The 19133-nt window shown below is 45.4% G+C and overlaps 1 protein-coding gene across 2 annotated transcripts; it reads left to right on the plus strand.

The window, feature by feature from the left end:
- Window positions 1-363: 363 nt before the first annotated feature.
- On the plus strand, window positions 364-17909 carry nasp (nuclear autoantigenic sperm protein (histone-binding)). 2 transcript variants are annotated; one of them, XM_084310432.1, is made up of 14 exons: window positions 364-517; window positions 1549-1593; window positions 5289-5402; window positions 5857-5937; window positions 6109-6218; window positions 8379-8431; window positions 8528-8598; window positions 9295-9368; window positions 12371-12559; window positions 14681-14835; window positions 15642-15716; window positions 16201-16296; window positions 17266-17385; window positions 17714-17909. In XM_084310432.1, the coding sequence occupies exons 1-14, from the start codon at window positions 480-482 to the stop codon at window positions 17744-17746; spliced, it is 1254 nt and encodes a 417-aa protein (XP_084166558.1). In that variant the 5' UTR covers window positions 364-479; the 3' UTR covers window positions 17747-17909. The 2 variants fall into 2 exon arrangements, with proteins under 2 accessions (XP_084166558.1, XP_084166559.1); XM_084310433.1 differs by having other exon boundaries at window positions 16222-16296.
- Window positions 17910-19133: the final 1224 nt, after the last annotated feature.

The raw sequence follows: 19133 nt of genomic DNA on the forward strand, positions 1-19133 counted from the left end.
GGCCGCCGGCACTTATCACCTAGACTTTGCATAATAATAGGATACCGACAACCAAATACAAGCCCTGTAGGTGTGGTGGGGGGTTGTTTGATCTCCCGACTGGAAGGATATCATCTGTTCTGTGGGAACATGGGAACATGGGAACCGAGAACCGAGGGAACATGTATGCGCGTGCGCGGGCGTTTGGCCTTCGCCCATATTACGACTGCACCCCTGCCTATGAGTCCTACACGGTCTCTGACTGCAGGCCCTGTACCTACACGGTCTCTGACTGCGGTACGTATCCCTTTAATTCCAATCTCCCGCGCTCCGGGTGGAGCGGAAACAGGAAGCAGCGCTCCTCTCCTCTTATTTAAACGCGCCAACAACAGTCCCACTTGGTGACAGTCCAGAGCTGCTCTCGTCCCTCGCCTCTCTGCACACTCCTGGACAGACATTTAGTTTGTATCCTGTTTCTTGCAAGATATTAGATATATATCATGCCAGAAGAAACGTCCGCAGCTTCGAGCTCCACGAGGTAAGCATTATGTTGCAAGTGGCTGGAATAATCTACAACGTTACCTGCTCGTTTAGCGCGAAGCTAACTAGCTGCTTGGCTAAAGCATCGCTGTAGTTGAACGGTACTCGGCTACACACAGCTAGCTACACAGGCTACACACAGCTAGCGTTAGCGACTTAATTTGTTTGTGTGCGTTGTGTATCGCTAAGACACACTCCTATTAATAAGCTATGATAATATACTATATCCCTTTATGTGATTGTTTTAAATCTTACTAGACGGCTGTCTTAGCGATACAACGTAAAACGGATGAAGTTGCTAACGCTAGCTGTGTGTAGCCTGTGTAGCTAGCTGTGTGTAGCCGAGTACCGTTCAACTACAGCGATGCTTTAGCCGAGCAGCTAGTTAGCTTCGTGCTAAACGAGCAGGTAACATCTAGTGGAGTTAATTAAGTGTTGTATCGATAACGTTGCTCATTTAGTGTTTTATACCCAAACTAATATAACGTTTGACATGTCTCACTGTATCGTTAGCTTAGGTAAATGTCATTCATTTATATATATATTATAGAAATCGTAAGTATCGTGACTGAATGAAGTTGATTTCTGTGTGACATTCTATAAACTATTGCTATTATGACCGGTGCAAGGCATGGCTTTTTTATTTTATTTATTTTTTTTAAGATTTCTCATCACCAACTAGATTTGAGAAATACACCTGGAAGTATTACACATACCATACATATGTTTATCATAGAAGTGAAACATTATCACAAATTGACTAGTGATAACAATATGCACAATTTCAAAACGTACATAAAGCTACACTTCTTTCTTAAAGTTGTTTCTAATTTAAATTTATTTTGAGCTTCTCTTAAATTTGACAGAAGAATGCATGTACTTTAATGTTTGAAGTCTGTCACCAAATTACTTGTATGCCTGAATGTTTTGTATATTTTTACCAAAAAAAGGCTGCTGTGAAACTCCTGGCGTGTTAGCAAACAGAGTTGAATCACATGACTCATTTGACTTTCATTGACTTGTTTCCAGCATGGAAGAAAAACCCTGTTCATCGACCAGTGCAGCTGTAGACGGGTGAGTCATGATTACCACACTATTACAATTAGGCTGAGGCTCGCTTTAGAGCCACTTGAAAACACTGCAGATGAGGGATTGCAGTGAGTAATGGATTACTGGAGTACTCACCGTTCAACTGAACTCGTGTTTTTTTTAGGGTGCTCAATTTGACGTTGGTTACCACCACAATACTCTGCCAAAAGTGCTCGTTTGTGCCACTGATACGCAAACGTCACTCTGAAATCTAGCTCTAAAATCCTGTTGCAGGAAGCTGTGGAGCATGGATAGCACACTTAACGTTTCTGCAAAAAGTTTGTTGTTTAAAGGATCAATACAGACGTTAGTGTTTGCATTTCCAAATTGGGCCAACATGTCTCCCACTTTGCGCACCGTTTGCGTAGTATTGATACGGACGTGCCATGCCGTTCCATGAGCAGAGACCTGCTGTGGAAGGTGGCGTTAATTAGGGGTGGGAATCACCAGAGGCCTCACAATACGATATTGTCCCGATACCATAGTATTGCGATTCAAAATATATTGTGATATTAATATTGCGATTTATTACTTTTTCAACTGTAAAGTGAATCTGTCAACATATTTCATCTAATAAAATAAAGTTAAGTTTGTTCATCTCACTTCAATCATTTTTATTGCAGCAAATGTGATTTTCTCAAGCAGACACTGACGGATGTCAACACTAATCTAGTCATATTCCAACTTAACTGAATGAATGGACTACTGTACTATACAGGTATTGAAATGAACAATGCAACTTCCTTTTTTTTTTTTTTAAATTACTTTGCATAATAAAATATCAATACTTGGTGTCCATGTATCGCGATACTGTATCGATATTTCCCCCCACCACTAGCGTTAATGTAATTATTACAAATGGTAACTGACTGACGATAACTGCTGTGCATTATGTCCGGAGCGACGTAATGAAATTGGTAGTGTGACTCCTCAATATCTCGTTATTGCTGCTGCCATGGACTTTAAGATGTGTTCTAAAAATAGAGTTCCCTAAACAATTACTAGCGTAATTATTGAGAGTACCGTTATCTGGGAAATGTTACGTGTGCCTTTCCTACTGCAAACCCCCTGCAAACATGGACCCCTTGCAATTTGCATACCGCCCCAACAGGTCCACGGAGGACGCCATAGCCCATGTGCTGCACACAGCAGCATCACACCTGGACAAGAGGCAGGGGAACTATGTGAGAATGCTATTCATCGACTACAGCTCGGCATTCAATACCATAGTCCCCTCCATACTCATAGCCAAGCTCAGGGACCTGGGCTTGAACTATGACCTCTGCCAGTGGGTCTTGGACTTCCTGACTGGCAGACCCCAGGTGGTGAGAGCAGGCAACTGCACCTCCTCATCCATCACCCTCAACATAGGGGCCCCCCAGGGCTGTGTTCTGAGTCCCCTCCTCTACTCCCTGTACACACACGACTGTGTGGCTCAGCGGAGTAGCAATACAATCATCAAATTTGCTGACGACACAGTGGTGGTGGGCCTGATCTCTGCCAACGACGAGAGGGCCTACCTGGAAGAGGTCAAGGTCCTGGCGGGATGGTGCCAGGAAAACAGCCTCTCCCTGAACGTCAGCAAAACAAAGGAGATGATTGTGGACTTCAGGAGGTCGGGGGTCAAGGACTACAGCCCCCTCAGCATCGACGGGGCACCGGTTGAGAGAGTCAACAGCTTTAAGTACCTCGGAGCCTACATATCCGAGGACTTGACATGGACCACACACATTGACAGTGTTGTGAAGAAGGCACGACAACGCCTCTACTTCCTCAGGCGCCTAAGGAAGTTCCAAGTCAGTCAGAAGATCCTTAAGAACTTCTACTCATGTACAATAGAGAGCATCTTGACCGGCAACATCACCTCCTGGTTTGGGAATAGCACTGCACAAGACCGAAGCAGACTACAAAGAGTGACACGTTCAGCCGAACGCACAATTGGAGGGGGGCTCCCCACCCTCCAGAACATTTACAACAAGCGTTGCAAGGGCAAGGCTAAGAGAATCATTAAAGACTCCAGTCACCCGAACAACTGCCTCTTTGAACTGCTGAGGTCAGGCAAGCGATACCGGAGTCTCAAGGCGAGCACAGAAAGACTCAGAAGAAGCTTCTATCCCCAGGCCATCAGGCTGCTAAACGAACAATGAATGAACACTACACAACAACAACCACCAAACGCACATAGCACACACATCCACACGCACACACTTTAAACAAACACACTGTAGCACCCACTCCACACACTTTATAGCACACACTCACTTTAAACAAACACACTGTAGCACCCACTCTCCACACTTTATATTTATTGATGAAGGATTGCACTACAACTCGTACACCTTACTGTAAATTGTACCTAAATTGTACCTCATCCCATTTCTGCTTTGCACTATATAGTACTGTACATTAGTACACTGCATAGTATTGTATATTATATGGTAACTCAGAACATTGTACATATGTCTATACCGAACACTGTGACCTCATTTTCTTCTTCTAAACCACATGCTATACTATGTTATTTGATACCATCTTGTCTAGCACAGTCTCTGGAGCGTAACAGTAAGAAGCATTTTGTATGAAAGTATTCTGTACTTCTGTATGACAACTATTAAAGAAACTTGAAACTTGAACCCATCCCTGCAAGTGGTGGGTCGGTCCTTCTGAATTCCATTTTCATCAAACTGGATAACAACATGACTCGTATCTAGGGATGGGTACCTTTTGAACCGGTACCTGTGAATCGATACCGGTACCCAACGGTACCTTTTTCGGTACTTTAGTCTCAAGAAATTTAATTTACCTACCTCAGTCGTAAAAAAAAAATCCAAACTTCAAATAACTACAATTTCGACAGTTTTTGGCTTGTCATTGCTCCGACTGCTTTGTTGTTGAATCAAGTCAAATCCTAGGTAAGCATATATTGTGCGTGTGAACGTTGACATGAAAAGAAAAAAGTAATAAAAATAAAGTAAAAAGAAATTAATAATTTTTTTTTTTTTAGTTTCTCACTTGATTCGATACTCGGTAGTACCGACGTGTTTCGGTTCGGTACCTCAAAAGTACCGAATTCGGTACCCATCCCTACTCGTATCAGAAAGGATTCAGGAGCTGCTTTGTGCCAACACCTGTTTTAACCCTAACCCATTGAGGAGCTGCTTTGTGCCAACACCTGTTTTAACCCTAACCCATTGAGGAGCTGCTTTGTGCCAACACCTGCCTATAACTGTCCGATAAAAGACCTGTAGGCTTATCAATTGCTTTGTATTATGTGCTATAATTATACATCCAGAGGTTTTAGAATAAAAGTGTTGCTTTTCCAACTAATTATTGATTTACTATTAAAAGTGTCCAAATTGAGGGTTGGTGTGTATATGCCCTCCCTACTTCCCATGGCTTGATGGTGCTTTAGTGTGACATCTAGTGGCTGTATGTTTTTATTTTTATATAAAGAGGATGTTTTTGTCAAGGGGGGCCCCCCAACTGTATCCGATTTGTCGTTGATCAAATCCTTTTTTGACACATGGTATTGCCCACAGAGTGTTGATGGGTAAACGTTTTGTTTGGTTCCTGTTATGTTGGTGACGTGTGGTTGTCGCATAATGACTCCTGTAAAAACGTTTTTAGCCTTGATCTGAAAATGGAAGTCTTATGTATTCATTGGATTTTGTTTTTTGCAGTTCTGTGGATGTCATGGAGGAAGCAAAGAAACTGATTGGCACAGGAAACCGACACCTGGTGATGGGAGATATAGTTTCTGCCGTCAACGTCTTCCAGGAAGCCTGTGGGATGCTGTGAGTACTGCTGTTAGGATGGCCTGTGGGATGCTGCAGTGTTTGCATATAACGCCTGCGATTGCCAAGTAATTGGAAAGCTATTCTTGAACCGTTTATAGCCCGTGTCTGGCCTCTTTTGAAAGGAAACTGTCTCTTGGAGTGCTACTGTAATAGAGTTAGAGGTTTGAACACACTGATTTTTTTTATATATATATAAACTTCCGCCTTGAATTATTTTGCAAACGGATGCCAGCAAAAGAGTTCCAGCTCAGAGGTATTGGCTGGAAAACACAATGGGTCCATAGTCTCAAGTCTTATCTAGTACACGTCCAAGTTGATGACAATATCACAGAAGACGGGACACAAAAGATGGGTGTCACTGTGGGAGTGTATTGTAGGGGAAGGGCCAGGCACAGGCAGATGTCTTCCATACAGGGCTCGGGTGTTAATGTTAGTTTGTTTTGTCCTTCAGGGCCCAGAGATACGGGGACACAGCAGATGAGTGTGCAGAGGCCCTCTTCCTGTGTGGGAAGTCTCTACTAGAGCTGGCCAGGTTGGTACGGTGTTCGGTTACTGGACCTCAGCCAACACCAGAACCTCCATGTCCACCGGACACTATCCAACGACCTGATGTTAACATGGCATCTTCGGATAATGACATTTGAGAACATTGTTTGTCTGAGGTACCAGATATGTTTTCTGTTGGTGCGCCCCCTGTCTGCAGGATGGAGAACAGCGTCTTGGGTAACGCTCTGGAGGGAGTCCCTGAGGAAGAGGGGGACGAAGAGGAGAAGCCTGATGGCTCCAAGGTGGAGAGCGCAGACAACCTCGATGGTCAGTAACGATGTCTCTTTGGAATAACCATCAATCCATTTGATGCAGAACTATGGATTCATCCTTATGCTGTTGTACCCCATGTGTTTGGCATTAACCGAGAATATATTCTGGATTGCACTGCGACTACCATTTAGTCTGGGCCAAAGAAACGCAAGCATTTTCATTGCTTGATTTTGGATAATTGTATAACAAACAACCCTGTTGACGTCCTTCATTAACCTCTTAAGCCCTAGCCCTACTTTCTGAAAATCCACCTAAAAATACACAAGTAAATTGAAGATCGCTCCACTTCTACAAGGTCCATTTGCATGTTCTTGGTATCTAGGGACATCTATGGATCTCTGGGAATGTATTCCCAGTGTCAGACATATTGTGTCTGTTACTAGGCTTGAGTAAATTGTATCAATTCTATTTATTAGAATTTTTTGTCTTTGACAGTGAATAACACCGTGCTAAAATTAACCAGACATGAAAAATTACCACTGAGCTCATTCAGCACCGTGAGATCACGTGTACAAAAATCTAAGCAAATTAATAAAGGGAAGATGATTAAACAGGTTTTGTAGATGCAGTACTGAATTCTGCCATCCGGATACATGCTAGTTGAAATATGATTATAGAATATCAGGCCTATAAATGACCTTATTATGTTTAGGGATGGGTATAATTAGGATTTTATCGATACTGCTTAACGGTTTGTTACTTAACTTTTTCTGCGGATAGTTTTTTCAATAAATCTTCAATTAATGTGTTTATTGTATAGCAATAAGGTTGGATTAATGCGCCAGTTGTATAAAAGCCATTACACCACGTGCAGTTGTGAGAATTAGACCATGCCTAGGGGGGGGCTCTAACGACCACCCCTAGGCATGGTCTAATTCTCACAACCCACTCCTGCGTGTGATGTAATGCTTTAATTAACCCTGTTGTCCTTCATTAACTAACACTGTTCTGTCCTCTTAACCAAACGCCTACCAAACATGTCCTCACTTGCTGCCTGGCAGAGAAAACCAGAGATGAGCTTCGAGTGCAGGTTTACGAGGCCATGGCCGAAAGGGACCCGACCGAAGGGGCAGGCAGCGAGACTGAGCCGAAGGATGGGAAGACTGACGCTGAGCTGAAGGATGGGAAGACTGACACTGAGCTGAAGGACGGGAAGACTGACGCTGAGCTGAAGGATGGGAAGACTGACGCTGAGCCGAAGGATGGGAAGACTGACGCTGAGCCGAAGGACGGGAAGACTGACGCTGAGCCGAAGGACGGGAAGACTGACGCTGAGCAGAAGGACGGGAAGACTGACGCTGAGCTGAAGGACGGGAAGACTGACGCTGAGCTGAAGGACGGGAAGACTGACGCTGAGCTGAAGGACGGCAAGACTGACGCTGAGCTGAAGGACGGCAAGACTGACGCTGAGCTGAAGGACGGCAAGACTGACGCTGAGCTGAAGGACGGCAAGACTGACGCTGAGCTGAAGGACGGGAAGACTGACTCTGAGCTGAAGGACGGGAAGACTGACGCTGAGCTGAAGGACGGGAAGACTGACGCTGAGCTGAAGGACGGGAAGACTGACGCTGAGCTGAAGGACGGGAAGACTGACGCTGAGCTGAAGGACGGGAAGACTGACGCTGAGCTGAAGGACGGGAAGACTGACGCTGAGCTGAAGGACGGGAAGACTGACTCTGAGCTGAAGGACGGGAAGACGGACGAAGCTGAGAAGGAATCTAAACCAGAGACTGGCGAGGAGGATATTGGCGAAGAGGACAGCGCTGAAGGCAGTAGATGTTTACATACAGAGCACTGATTGGTTGGCTTGCACAGCTGGGTTTTATTTGGGTGATTTATGGCGTTCTGTAATGGAACCTCACTCATGGGTGTTTATAAGATGGAATTAAAGTCGAGAGACTCACTGGAACTTGTGAAAGCACGTTGGGACAACCGTCATGAAATTCTGATGTCTTGGCGTTGTGCATAGCCAGGCCTGGGTTCCTTCACATGTGATATTTTCTTTTTTAAAGTCGAAATACCTTTTTGAGAAAGCTGTCCCACCCTATTGAAGAACTAGGATGTCATTGAGAAATCTTGACTGGAGCCCAGACCTGGTAATGGTGTGACATGGTTTCACTACATTGTGTAATTTTCCTGTGGCTTAACTTTTAGACGATGACGACGATGATGATGATGAAGATGGTGATGGAAATACAGAAGACAAGGTGGGCTCTCAACATTCTTTAATCTCAAAACATCACGTTCTTTCATCTCAAAACATCACATTAATCAGATTCTCACATCGGCCCTCTGTACTGCAGGAAGAAGAGGAAGTAGGTAACCTGCAGTTGGCCTGGGAGATGCTGGAGGTCGCTAAAGTCATTTACAAAAGGTAAGGCGGCTTTGTAGACCTTCAAATGCTATAGAATTCTTTAAAGGTAGAATCTGTAATGTTAACTTTGCAAAGTTGTTCTGTCGTGGTCCTTGGCTCCTGCTGACCTCGGGTTCTGCCGAGAGGTCTGGAGAAATTCAGTGTAGAATATGTTAATATTACAGGCGAGCCGTGGTCTTGGAGGTAATGGGGCCGGCCAGCAACCGAAGGGTCGCTGGTTTGAGTCCCGGCACTGACTGCTGGCCAGCGGTGAGCTCGTAACTCAAGGGTGGCTGATATCTGAGCAAGGCACTGAACCCCAAACGGCAGCAGGCAGCTATGTCTTAGCAGCAGGCGGCTATGTGTTAGCAGCAGGCCTTTGTCTAGCACACAACTTTTATGTCTCCTTTCTGTAAGAGCCAGTGTATGTGCAGTGCCTCAGGAGGTAGAGCAGTCGTCTGGCCATTATACAAATTAATAAGGTTCCTGGTTAGATTCCCGGGCAGCGTGTCGAAGTGTCCTTTAGCAAGACTCTTAACCCCTATATGCTCCCGATGTGCAAGTTGGCACCTTGCACGGTTGCCGCCGTCTGTGAGTCGGTAAAAATGTGAGTAACAAATTGTAAAGCACTTTGGATAAAGTGCTATATATATGCAGCTTTTACCATTCCTGTCTCTTACAGAAAGGAGATGTAACTCTTTTATTCTTGTCTTGCAGAAAGGACAACAAAGAGGATCAGCTCATGGCTGCACAGGCCTACCTGAAGCTGGGCGAGGTCAGCTCCGAGTCTGGTGGGTTCTTCCTCGACACATTTCACCTAAATGTACTTTGTTTGGGGCTTTTTTTCTTCTGCAATGTGATGACATGCACTTCTAATTTCCTGAGATAATTATAATTTACCGCTTCACAGCAGTGATGTAGACATAAATATGGGCATAATTCAGAATTGTCATTAAAAACTAGGGGTGGGAATCTCCAGAGACCTCACGATACTATTGTTATACTTGCGTCACGATACAATAGTATCACGATACTAAATATATCGCGATACGCAGAGTATTGCGTTTTCTTTTCTAATTAAATGTATTACCCATTTTCAACTGCAAAGTAAAACTGTCAACATGTTTTATCTAATAAAATAAAGTTCAGTCTGTTCATCTCACTTCAATCATTTTTATTGCAGAACATGGTATTTTCTCAAGCAGATGGATGTAAACACTGTAATCTGTGTTGCATGTACCTGACAACTGAACTGTTTGTATTAGTCATATTCCAACTTAACTGAATGCACATGTGTGTGTGTGTGGACTACTGTACTATTACAGGTATTGAAATGAACAATGCAACTTCCTTATACAAAAAAAAACCCTGAATAATTAAATATCGATACTTGGCGTCCCTGTATCGATACAGTATCGCGATACTACTATGTATCGTTTTTTCCCCCCACCCCTATTAAAAACCTCCTGAAATATTTTCTTTATGGATTTCTGATGCCCTCAGCAGCTGGATGATTTCTAAATCTTAAAGGAACATGCCAACTTTTTTGCTTATTTGCCATCTACCCTAGAGTTAGACAAGCGGATACATACCCTTTTCTTCTCTGCATGTATTGGGCATTAGTTCCCTAAGCCTAATTAGGGATGCCCCGAGCCAGCGATCGGTATCGACCGATCAGTATAAATATAAGATCGGTGAATTCCGATAATGCTTTATTTTCGCAGATCGTGAAAACCAATCGAAGACGCGTGGAAAACATGATCCAATTCTCAGCAGAGTTCTCACTCGCTGACTTCTCTCTCAGGCACACAGCTGCTGCTGCAGCGCACTGCCCCTCCTCCCCCTCCCAGACTCCTCATGTCAACAAGCTCCGGCAATAGTCAGCATGAGCAGCTCCGTTAGCTAGGTAGCTAACGTTGGCTCACTGTTTAAACAAAATGACCCAGTAAACTAAATAGTTCACTTTAGTTTAATACATGATGCATTGTCTAACGGTATCTAGCCGGCTAGCAGTAGCTACAAATAGCTCCTGATATCAATGTCTTATAACATAATTGACATTATTTGTTTTTGCAGCTGTTGGCTAATTAGCTATCATGCTTCATAACAACACTGCGAATATCTTATATGTTTCAGACCCTGTTAGTCAGAGTATACACACAGACAGTGGAGCTTTTTGCAGATAGCGAGCATTTTGACTTGTTGCGTGGTGGCGATGTGTCTCAGATAATTTTATAAAAGAATTTAAAATGATATCTCAATTTATTTTTATAAAACTAAACTATCGGTATCGGCTGATATGGCTCATAGACTATCGGTGGCAAAAAACGTGATTGTGGCATCCCTAAGCCTAATGCATGCTGCATGCACAGAAGAAAAGGGTATGTATCTGCTTGTCTAACTCCAGGGTAGATGGCAAGTGAGTGAATTTCCCCCAAAGTTGGCGTGTTCCTTTTAGCCAGCCTGTCCTCCTCCTAACCCTCAGGCCCTGAAGACTCTTGTAACTCTAACCAACCTTCTTCTCTTCACCCTCCTCTCCCTGAGCAGGTAACTACCCCCAGGCCCTGGAGGACTAACTAACCTTCTCCTCTCCCTGAGCAGGTAACTACCCCCAGGCCCTGGAGGACTAACTAACCTTCTCCTCTCCCTGAGCAGGTAACTACCCCCAGGCCCTGGAGGACTAACTAACCTTCTCCTCTCCCTGAGCAGGTAACTACCCCCAGGCCCTGGAGGACTAACTAACCTTATCTTCACTTTCCTCTCCCTGAGCAGCTAACTACCCCCGGGCCCTGGAGGACTAACTAACCTTCTCTTCTCCCTGAGCAGGTAACTACCCCCGGGCCCTGGAGGACTAACTAACCTTATCTTCACCCTCCTCTCCCTGAGCAGCTAACTACCCCCGGGCCCTGGAGGACTAACTAACCTTCTCTTCTCCCTGAGCAGGTAACTACCCCCGGGCCCTGGAGGACTAACTAACCTTATCTTCACCTTCCTCTCCCTGAGCAGCTAACTACCCCCAGGCCCTGGAGGACTAACTAACCTTCTCTTCTCCCTGAGCAGGTAACTACCCCCAGGCCCTGGAGGACTAACTAACCTTCTCTTCACCCTCCTCTCCCTGAGCAGTTAACTACCTCCAGGCCCTGGAGGACTAACTAACCTTCTCTTCACCCTCTCCTCCCTGAGCAGGTAACTACCCCCGGGCCCTGGGGGACTAACTAACCTTCTCTTCTCCCTGAGCAGGTAACTACCCCCGGGCCCTGGGGGACTAACTAACCTCCTCTTCACCCTCCTCTCCCTGAGCAGGTAACTACCCCCAGGCCCTGGGGGACTAACTAACTAACCTTCTCTTCTCCCTGAGCAGGTAACTACCCCCAGGCCCTGGAGGACTAACTAACATTCTCTTCTCCCTGAGCAGGTAACTACCCCCAGGCCCTGGAGGACTAACTAACCTTCTCTTCTCCTTGAGCAGGTAACTATCCCCAGGCCCTGGAGGACTAACTAACCTTCTCTTCTCCTTGAGCAGGTAACTATCCCCAGGCCCTGGAGGACTAACTAACCTTCTCTTCTCCCTGAGCAGGTAACTACCCCCAGGCCCTGGAGGACTAACTAACCTTCTCTTCTCCTTGAGCAGGTAACTATCCCCAGGCCCTGGAGGACTAACTAACCTTCTCTTCTCCTTGAGCAGGTAACTATCCCCAGGCCCTGGAGGACTAACTAACCTTCTCTTCTCCTTGAGCAGGTAACTATCCCCAGGCCCTGGAGGACTAACTAACCTTCTCTTCTCCTTGAGCAGGTAACTATCCCCAGGCCCTGGAGGACTTCCAGGAGTGCCTGGCCCTGCAGCTGAAGCACCTGCCCCCTCACAGCCGCCTGCTGGCCGAGAGCAACTACAACGTGGCCACCACCCTGTGCTACATGGACCAGTACAGCCAGGCCATCCAGCACTACAACAGTTCAATCAAGGTCATCGAGAACCGCCTGGGTGAGCCACCTGCAGCTCCGGTCGCACCAGGGTCTTGGACAGAACGCCAATGGTTTGAAAGCTCGGTGTTGCTAATAAACTTTTATTTTTTTTAAATTAAAATAATTATAAATGTGTAAACGGCGAAGAACGTATGGCTGCTCTCCCCTGAACGCCGCAATGAGGAGTAGGGTATATCTGCAGAGCCGCACTGTAGTCTCTGTGATGTTTACACATTTATAAAAGTTATTTTAAATGTTTATTAGCAACGCTGAGCTTTCATACCATTGCCGTTCTCTGTCCAAGACCCTCGTGCAACTGAGTACCTTTGAAATTTCTCTGCGATACTTGTATAACGAACGTTTCGCGTCGGACCAGTTCTTCAGAGTTAAAATAGGGTGGTTTCCTATTGAGGAGCAAGGGACTGTCTTCACTCGGCCAAACCTTGTTGGCGTGCATCAGTCACGAAAGGGGCTAATTCATCAGTGTTCCGCCTGGATGCAGATATTTACTGCGGTTTTAATAGGGTTAGGGTCTTTACTCTTGGCTACATTTGAAGAAGAAAAAATGCAACGTTAATTAATACATTACGGACTGTATTGATCTATTTATGACGTGATATTAAATCCAGCCCTGTACCGGGCCTGTCGGGGTTATTGGGCACTAGGGATGGGTATCGTTAGGATTTTATCGATACTACTACTCTTATCGATACTGCTTAACGGTTCGGTTCTTTATCGATACTCTTATCGGTTCTTTTAGATTATTATTATTTGAACGTCTTAAGGCTATATCTGTACTTGATGTTTGTTTGTTGCATATTTGAAATAAACTTCAATCAAATCAAACCCCCCTCTTAAAACAAAAACCTGTGTTTAACCTAGCCATCTATAAAACATCATGCTAAAACTGTGAAACAAATGTCCTACTCCCCTAAAGAGGGAAATACATAGCAAACATGACTCGGTTATCCAATAGTGCTGCTGCTTTTTATTGTTAAAATATTTTAGTTAATAAGACTACATTATGACTACAACGATTTCATGACAGCTTCCTGTCCTCGCGTTTCCATTTCCGGTTTAACGTTACATTTTCAACAACAGATTGCTGCTAATTAAACACTTCATGTAAACGGAGTAACGTTACCGTTATGTCGAGTTCATACGTGTAGTGTAGTATGAATTCGACATACCGTTAACGTTACTCCGTTTCAAGTGTTGCTGCCACTGTTGCATCGCAGATGGATGGTACTCTGTTAGCTCCGTAGCTAATCCGCTCCGTTGCGTCGCAGATGGATGGTGAATGAATGAGAACTTTATTAACAGATTGCAGAATGGGTACAGTACGGCTCAATGTACACAATAGTTAAGGGGATGCAGACCAGAGAAAGACGTTTGTCTTGTTTACATCAGGGTCCCCCAATTTCAATTCATAGTGGTACATTCTGAGCTCCGTAGCTAATCCGCTCCTACACTACCGTTAGCAGTACCGATAACGTCGGTGCTTATCAATACTAATTTTTTTTCTAATTTAGAACCGGGTTTCGGGGGGCATCCCTATTGGGCACCCCTCAATACAGTAGGTGCTGGCGGACTCTGAAGCAATGCTGTCTAACGTCTACACACGCTGAGCTGCGCTGAGCTACTGTTGTTGTTGCAGCTGGGCGGATATGCTCACGAGGGGATTTTCAAAATCTTTTTTACGTTGCATCGATCCTATTTGATGATTGATAATATATCGATCTGGATCGATGTATCGTCCCACCCTTACGCTCTCTCCACATTATGTTGGCACTGGAGAGCGAGAGAGGGCTCATTCTGCTATCGGGGCGGGGGAAACACTCTGGCTCATTTGGAATTCTTTAAACCAATCACTATAATCCTGGGCGGCGCTAAACACAGAGTGCAGCGCTGGTGACCTCAATAGTGTTGCAGATGGCAGAATGGAGGAGAATTTGTAAGCATTCTCTTCTGGCAGGCATTTCCCTGTTCCTTAGACGCAAAGCCTCCTATCGGGAGGCAAAGTGTAATCCTGGTCAGAACAATGACGGACTACATATTTGAATTTGTTAGCTGTATAATGACTAATCAATTTGAATATCTTTTGAAACTCCCTGTCCGACTGACCCCCGTCTGTGTTCAGCCATGCTGCAGGAGATGATCGAGGCGGCGGGGGACGCGGCCACCGAGATGGAGGAGCTGAAGCTGCTGCTTCCAGAGGTCCGGGAGAAGGTGGAGGACGCCAAGGAGAGCCAGAGAACAGCCACCGCCTCCCAGGCCATCCAACAGACCCTGCTGGTAGGTTTACCATAGTCTACACCAGGCCATCCACCAGACCCTGTTTACCATAGTCTACACCAGGCCATCCAACAGACCCTGGTATGTTTACCATAGTCTACACCAGGTCATTCAGTAGATTGGTACAGTATTGTAGTCTACACCAGGTCATTCAGTAGATTGGTACAGTAGTCTACACCAGGTCATTCAGTAGATTGGTACAGTAGTCTACACCAGGTCATTCAGTAGATTGGTACAGTAGTCTACACCGTCATGCAGTAGATTGGTACAGTAGTCTACACCAGGTCATTCAGTAGATTGGTACATGATTGGTTGGATGGCCTGGTGTAGACTATTGGTACACTACAGAAAATGGGGGACCTTGATGTAAACAAGACAAACGTCTTTCTCTGGTCTGCATCCCCTTAACAATTGTGTGTATTGAGCCGTACTGTATTGTACCAATTCTGCATCTGTTTATACAATTTTCAATCACACTGGTCTCCACCAGGTCATTCAGTAGATTGGCCTGGTGTAGACTACTGTACCTTCAGTAGATTGTATGGTTGCTTGATTATGCTAAATCATTATTTTGATATTGAAATAACTTATTAAACAACTTATTAAACATGATTACTCATTGATTTCAGAACATCATATGACAACTGAATTTGTTTAGCCTTTCTGTCATCTTCTACACATCTTCTATAATAATGCAGTGTGAACCTTTAGTAGTCTTTTTAACTCTAGTAAAGACTGGAAGAGGATAACTCTGTACTGAAGATTATGAACCTGTACCTGTATGCTAACATGAGCTGTTATTTCAGGGTGGAGCCTCAACTTCCTCAGCGTTCACTGGAGAAAATGGAGGTTCAGGGTCTGCATTCCCCACAGCCAGTCAGGTGAGGATCTTTAGTTTCTCTACGCCAGTCGGGTGAGACCTTAGTTTCTTTACAGCCAGTAGGTGAGACCTTTAGTTTCTCTGCAGCCAGTAGGTGAGACCTTTAGTTTCTCTGCAGCCAGTAGGTGAGACCTTTAGTTTCTCTGCAGCCAGTAGGTGAGACCTTTAGTTTCTGCAGCCAGTAGGTTAGACCTTTAGTTTCTCTGCAGCCAGTAGGTGAGACCTTTAGTTTCTGCAGCCAGTAGGTGAGACCTTTAGTTTCTCTGCAGCCAGTAGGTGAGATCTTTAGTTTCTCTGCAGCCAGTAGGTGAGACCTTTAGTTCATCTACAGCCAGTAGGTGAGATCTTTAGGTTTTCTACAGCCAGTCAGAGAAACTAAAGACAAGTCCTCACCTAAGTGAAGTAAACCTGAGTTGTAGACATATATACTTTTTTAAATCCCATACTGTCCTTAATTCTTTTTTTAATCCCATACTGTCCTTTAGTCTGACTGTCGTCCATTTCAGATCTCGGTACGACCGTCTGACGGGGCATCATCGTCCAAATCCATCTCAGATATATCTCACCTGGTCAGGAAAAAGGTAAGACCTGCCTGACTAACGTCCCCCCCCAACCCTACCTCTCACCCCCCCCAACCCTACCTCTCACCCCCCCCAACCCTACCTCTCACCCCCCCCAACCCTACCTCTCACCCCCCCAACCCTACCTCTCACCCCCCCCCAACCCTACCTCACATCCCCCCAGCCCTACCTCACACCCCCCCCCCAGCCCTACCTCACACCCCCCCCCCAGCCCTACCTCACATCCCCCCCCCAGCCCTACCTCACATCCCCCCCCAGCCCTACTTCACATCCCCCCCCCCAGCCCTACCTCACATCACCCCCCCCCAGCCCTACCTCACCTCCCCCCAGCCCTACCTCACACCCCCCCCAGCCCTACCTCACATCCCCCCCCAGCCCTACCTCACATCCCCCCCCAGCCCTACCTCACATCCCCCCCAGCCCTACCTCACATCCCCCCCCAGCCCTACCTCACATCCCCCCCAGCCCTACCTCACATCCCCCCCCAGCCCTACCTCACATCCCCCCCAGCCCTACCTCACATCCCCCCCCAGCCCTACCTCACATCCCCCCCCAGCCCTACCTCACATCCCCCCAGCCCTACCTCACCACCTTATTGTTAGTTGTGGTTGGTTTGAGAGGAGGAGGATGTATTAGCTCAGCTGATGTTTGAGAGGAGGAGGATGTAGCAGCTCAGCTGATGTTTGAGAGGAGGAGGATGTAGCGGCTCCGCTGATGTTTGAGAGGAGGAGGATGTAGCAGCTCAGCTGATGTTTGAGAGGAGGAGGATGTAGCGGCTCCGCTGATGTTTGAGAGGAGGAGGATGTAGCAGCTCAGCTGATGTTTGAGAGGAGGAGGATGTAGCAGCTCAGCTGATGTTTGAGAGGAGGAGGATGTAGCAGCTCAGCTGATGTTTGAGAGGAGGAGGATGTAGCAGCTCAGCTGATGTTTGAGAGGAGGCTCAGCTGATGTTGTGTTTCTGTTCTCCAGAGGAAACCCGAGGAGGGGGAGGAGCTCCCAGGAGACGACGGTGACGCCAAACAGGCCAAACAGGAAGCTACCGTTAACGGCAGCGCCGCCGGCAAGGGAGTCCAGGAGGAGAGGAAGGAGGTGAGTTGACGGGCTGGTTTTCCTCCAGGGGCGGCAGGGTGATTGGTCCAACCCAGTAATATAATAACATGTGGAGACGTTAAAACCTGGGGCGCAGGGACCTCTGGAGCTTCAGTTCCACACTCCAGTGACTTTAACAACACTCTGTATATAACTTGGAGAATTCAGTGACCCCCCCCCTCCTCCCCCCCCATACTGATCTGATGTCTAGGATCTTGCCTCCAACGTAACTCATTTCTGGAGAAACATTACTTGATGATAAAATTGTCAAATATTGTTTGCAAATGGGCTGTTTTTTAATATATTGTCTGTTTGCATCTCTCTGCAGCCTGCTAAGCCGTCTGCCTCTGTGGGGTCCTGAGCGTTCCGGACCACCTCCTGATCTTCAGACCAGCACAGCATGCCTGACCCCTGCCCCAACCAACACTTTCTTTTTGTAAATGAGAACCATTTTCACAAATTTGTTTGTCCAGTTTTTGTATACTTGTAGTAAAAAAAAATAATAATAAAAAAAACAAAGGATATTTGCAGACTTCGACCGTTTTTGATTCTGATGGTGACTGACAATGTACAGGCTGAGGCATAATGCTTACATATTATACCTGTCCTATATCAAATGAAACTTTTAAATCACATTTGTAACTCATACATTTATGAGTCATTCACTTTTGTATCGGCAATTTCTAGAATAGAAATGCATCAAATGAGATCACAAGGCATTGCCCCATGGGCTGCACAGTTGAGAAGAAATGTCAATGGACTAAAACCACCATAAAATCCAGATATGCAATACTCCCTGACTTTCCCCAATGAAGATATGGAACGGAATGCATGCTTGCATGGTAGCAATAGTAACTATGGTACATATGGAGCTAAAAACAAGAGCATGGGAAACTAGCACTGGTATGATTTAAGATGAAGGCTAAAAGTGGAGAGTTCAAAGTATGGGTCGTGTTCCCCAGGGGGCAGGAGAACTGCTTGGATCCAGCTGAAGCATCACTCAGAGGGGTTAGAGAATCTCAAATAAAATAAATGACATCAAAAGTTATAAATCTCCTTTAATGCCCCTTAGCTTTAACCGTAAAGTAACTTATGGACATCTCAAATCATATCGGCTCTCTAGTGAAAAAGACTATTGCACACGGTCTGGGAGTAACTTTGCTTTAGCTCTACATTATTTTTCATTTAATATCTTTACAAACGTGGATTTGTTTGTCATAGTATCAGCCTTATTAATCCAAGTGCCCTGCTTTTGCACTAAGACCATTTATATAGTCTTTAAATGTCGACCACATACTTCACTCTGTATGATATGTAAGGAAGTATAAGTCTGCTGTAAACTATATGGCATAGTTTAATATACTTTAAATGTATATTATTGCTGCTGACTTGGGTCAATATTGATTATAGAAGTCCAGGAAAAAGATCTTCAACAAATGCTGGTATGTAGTTGTATACGGCTGGTTTGGTTTGGAATACAGGCAGTATTTGGCCTAAATGGCATTTTCTGAGACTTCTCCAGCGGCGAGTCCCGGTGCTCCCACTACCCACTAATGCAGTGCTTCTCAAACTTTTTCTGTCAGGCCCCCCTTTGGCGGACCAAAATATTTTGGCCCCTCGCCCCAACAAAATAGTCATGAAATGGGCCATGTTTAAATTTATTGAAATAACACCAATATCGTGACTTTTCAAATTGGCCCTATATTTTGTTTTTAGAGCTGTCATGGATGAAAAGCCAGCTTCACACA

The sequence above is a fragment of the Notolepis coatsorum genome (genome assembly GCF_963971535.1).
Source record: "Notolepis coatsorum genome assembly, chromosome: 3".
In the NCBI taxonomy this organism is placed as follows: Eukaryota; Metazoa; Chordata; class Actinopteri; order Aulopiformes; family Paralepididae; genus Notolepis; species Notolepis coatsorum.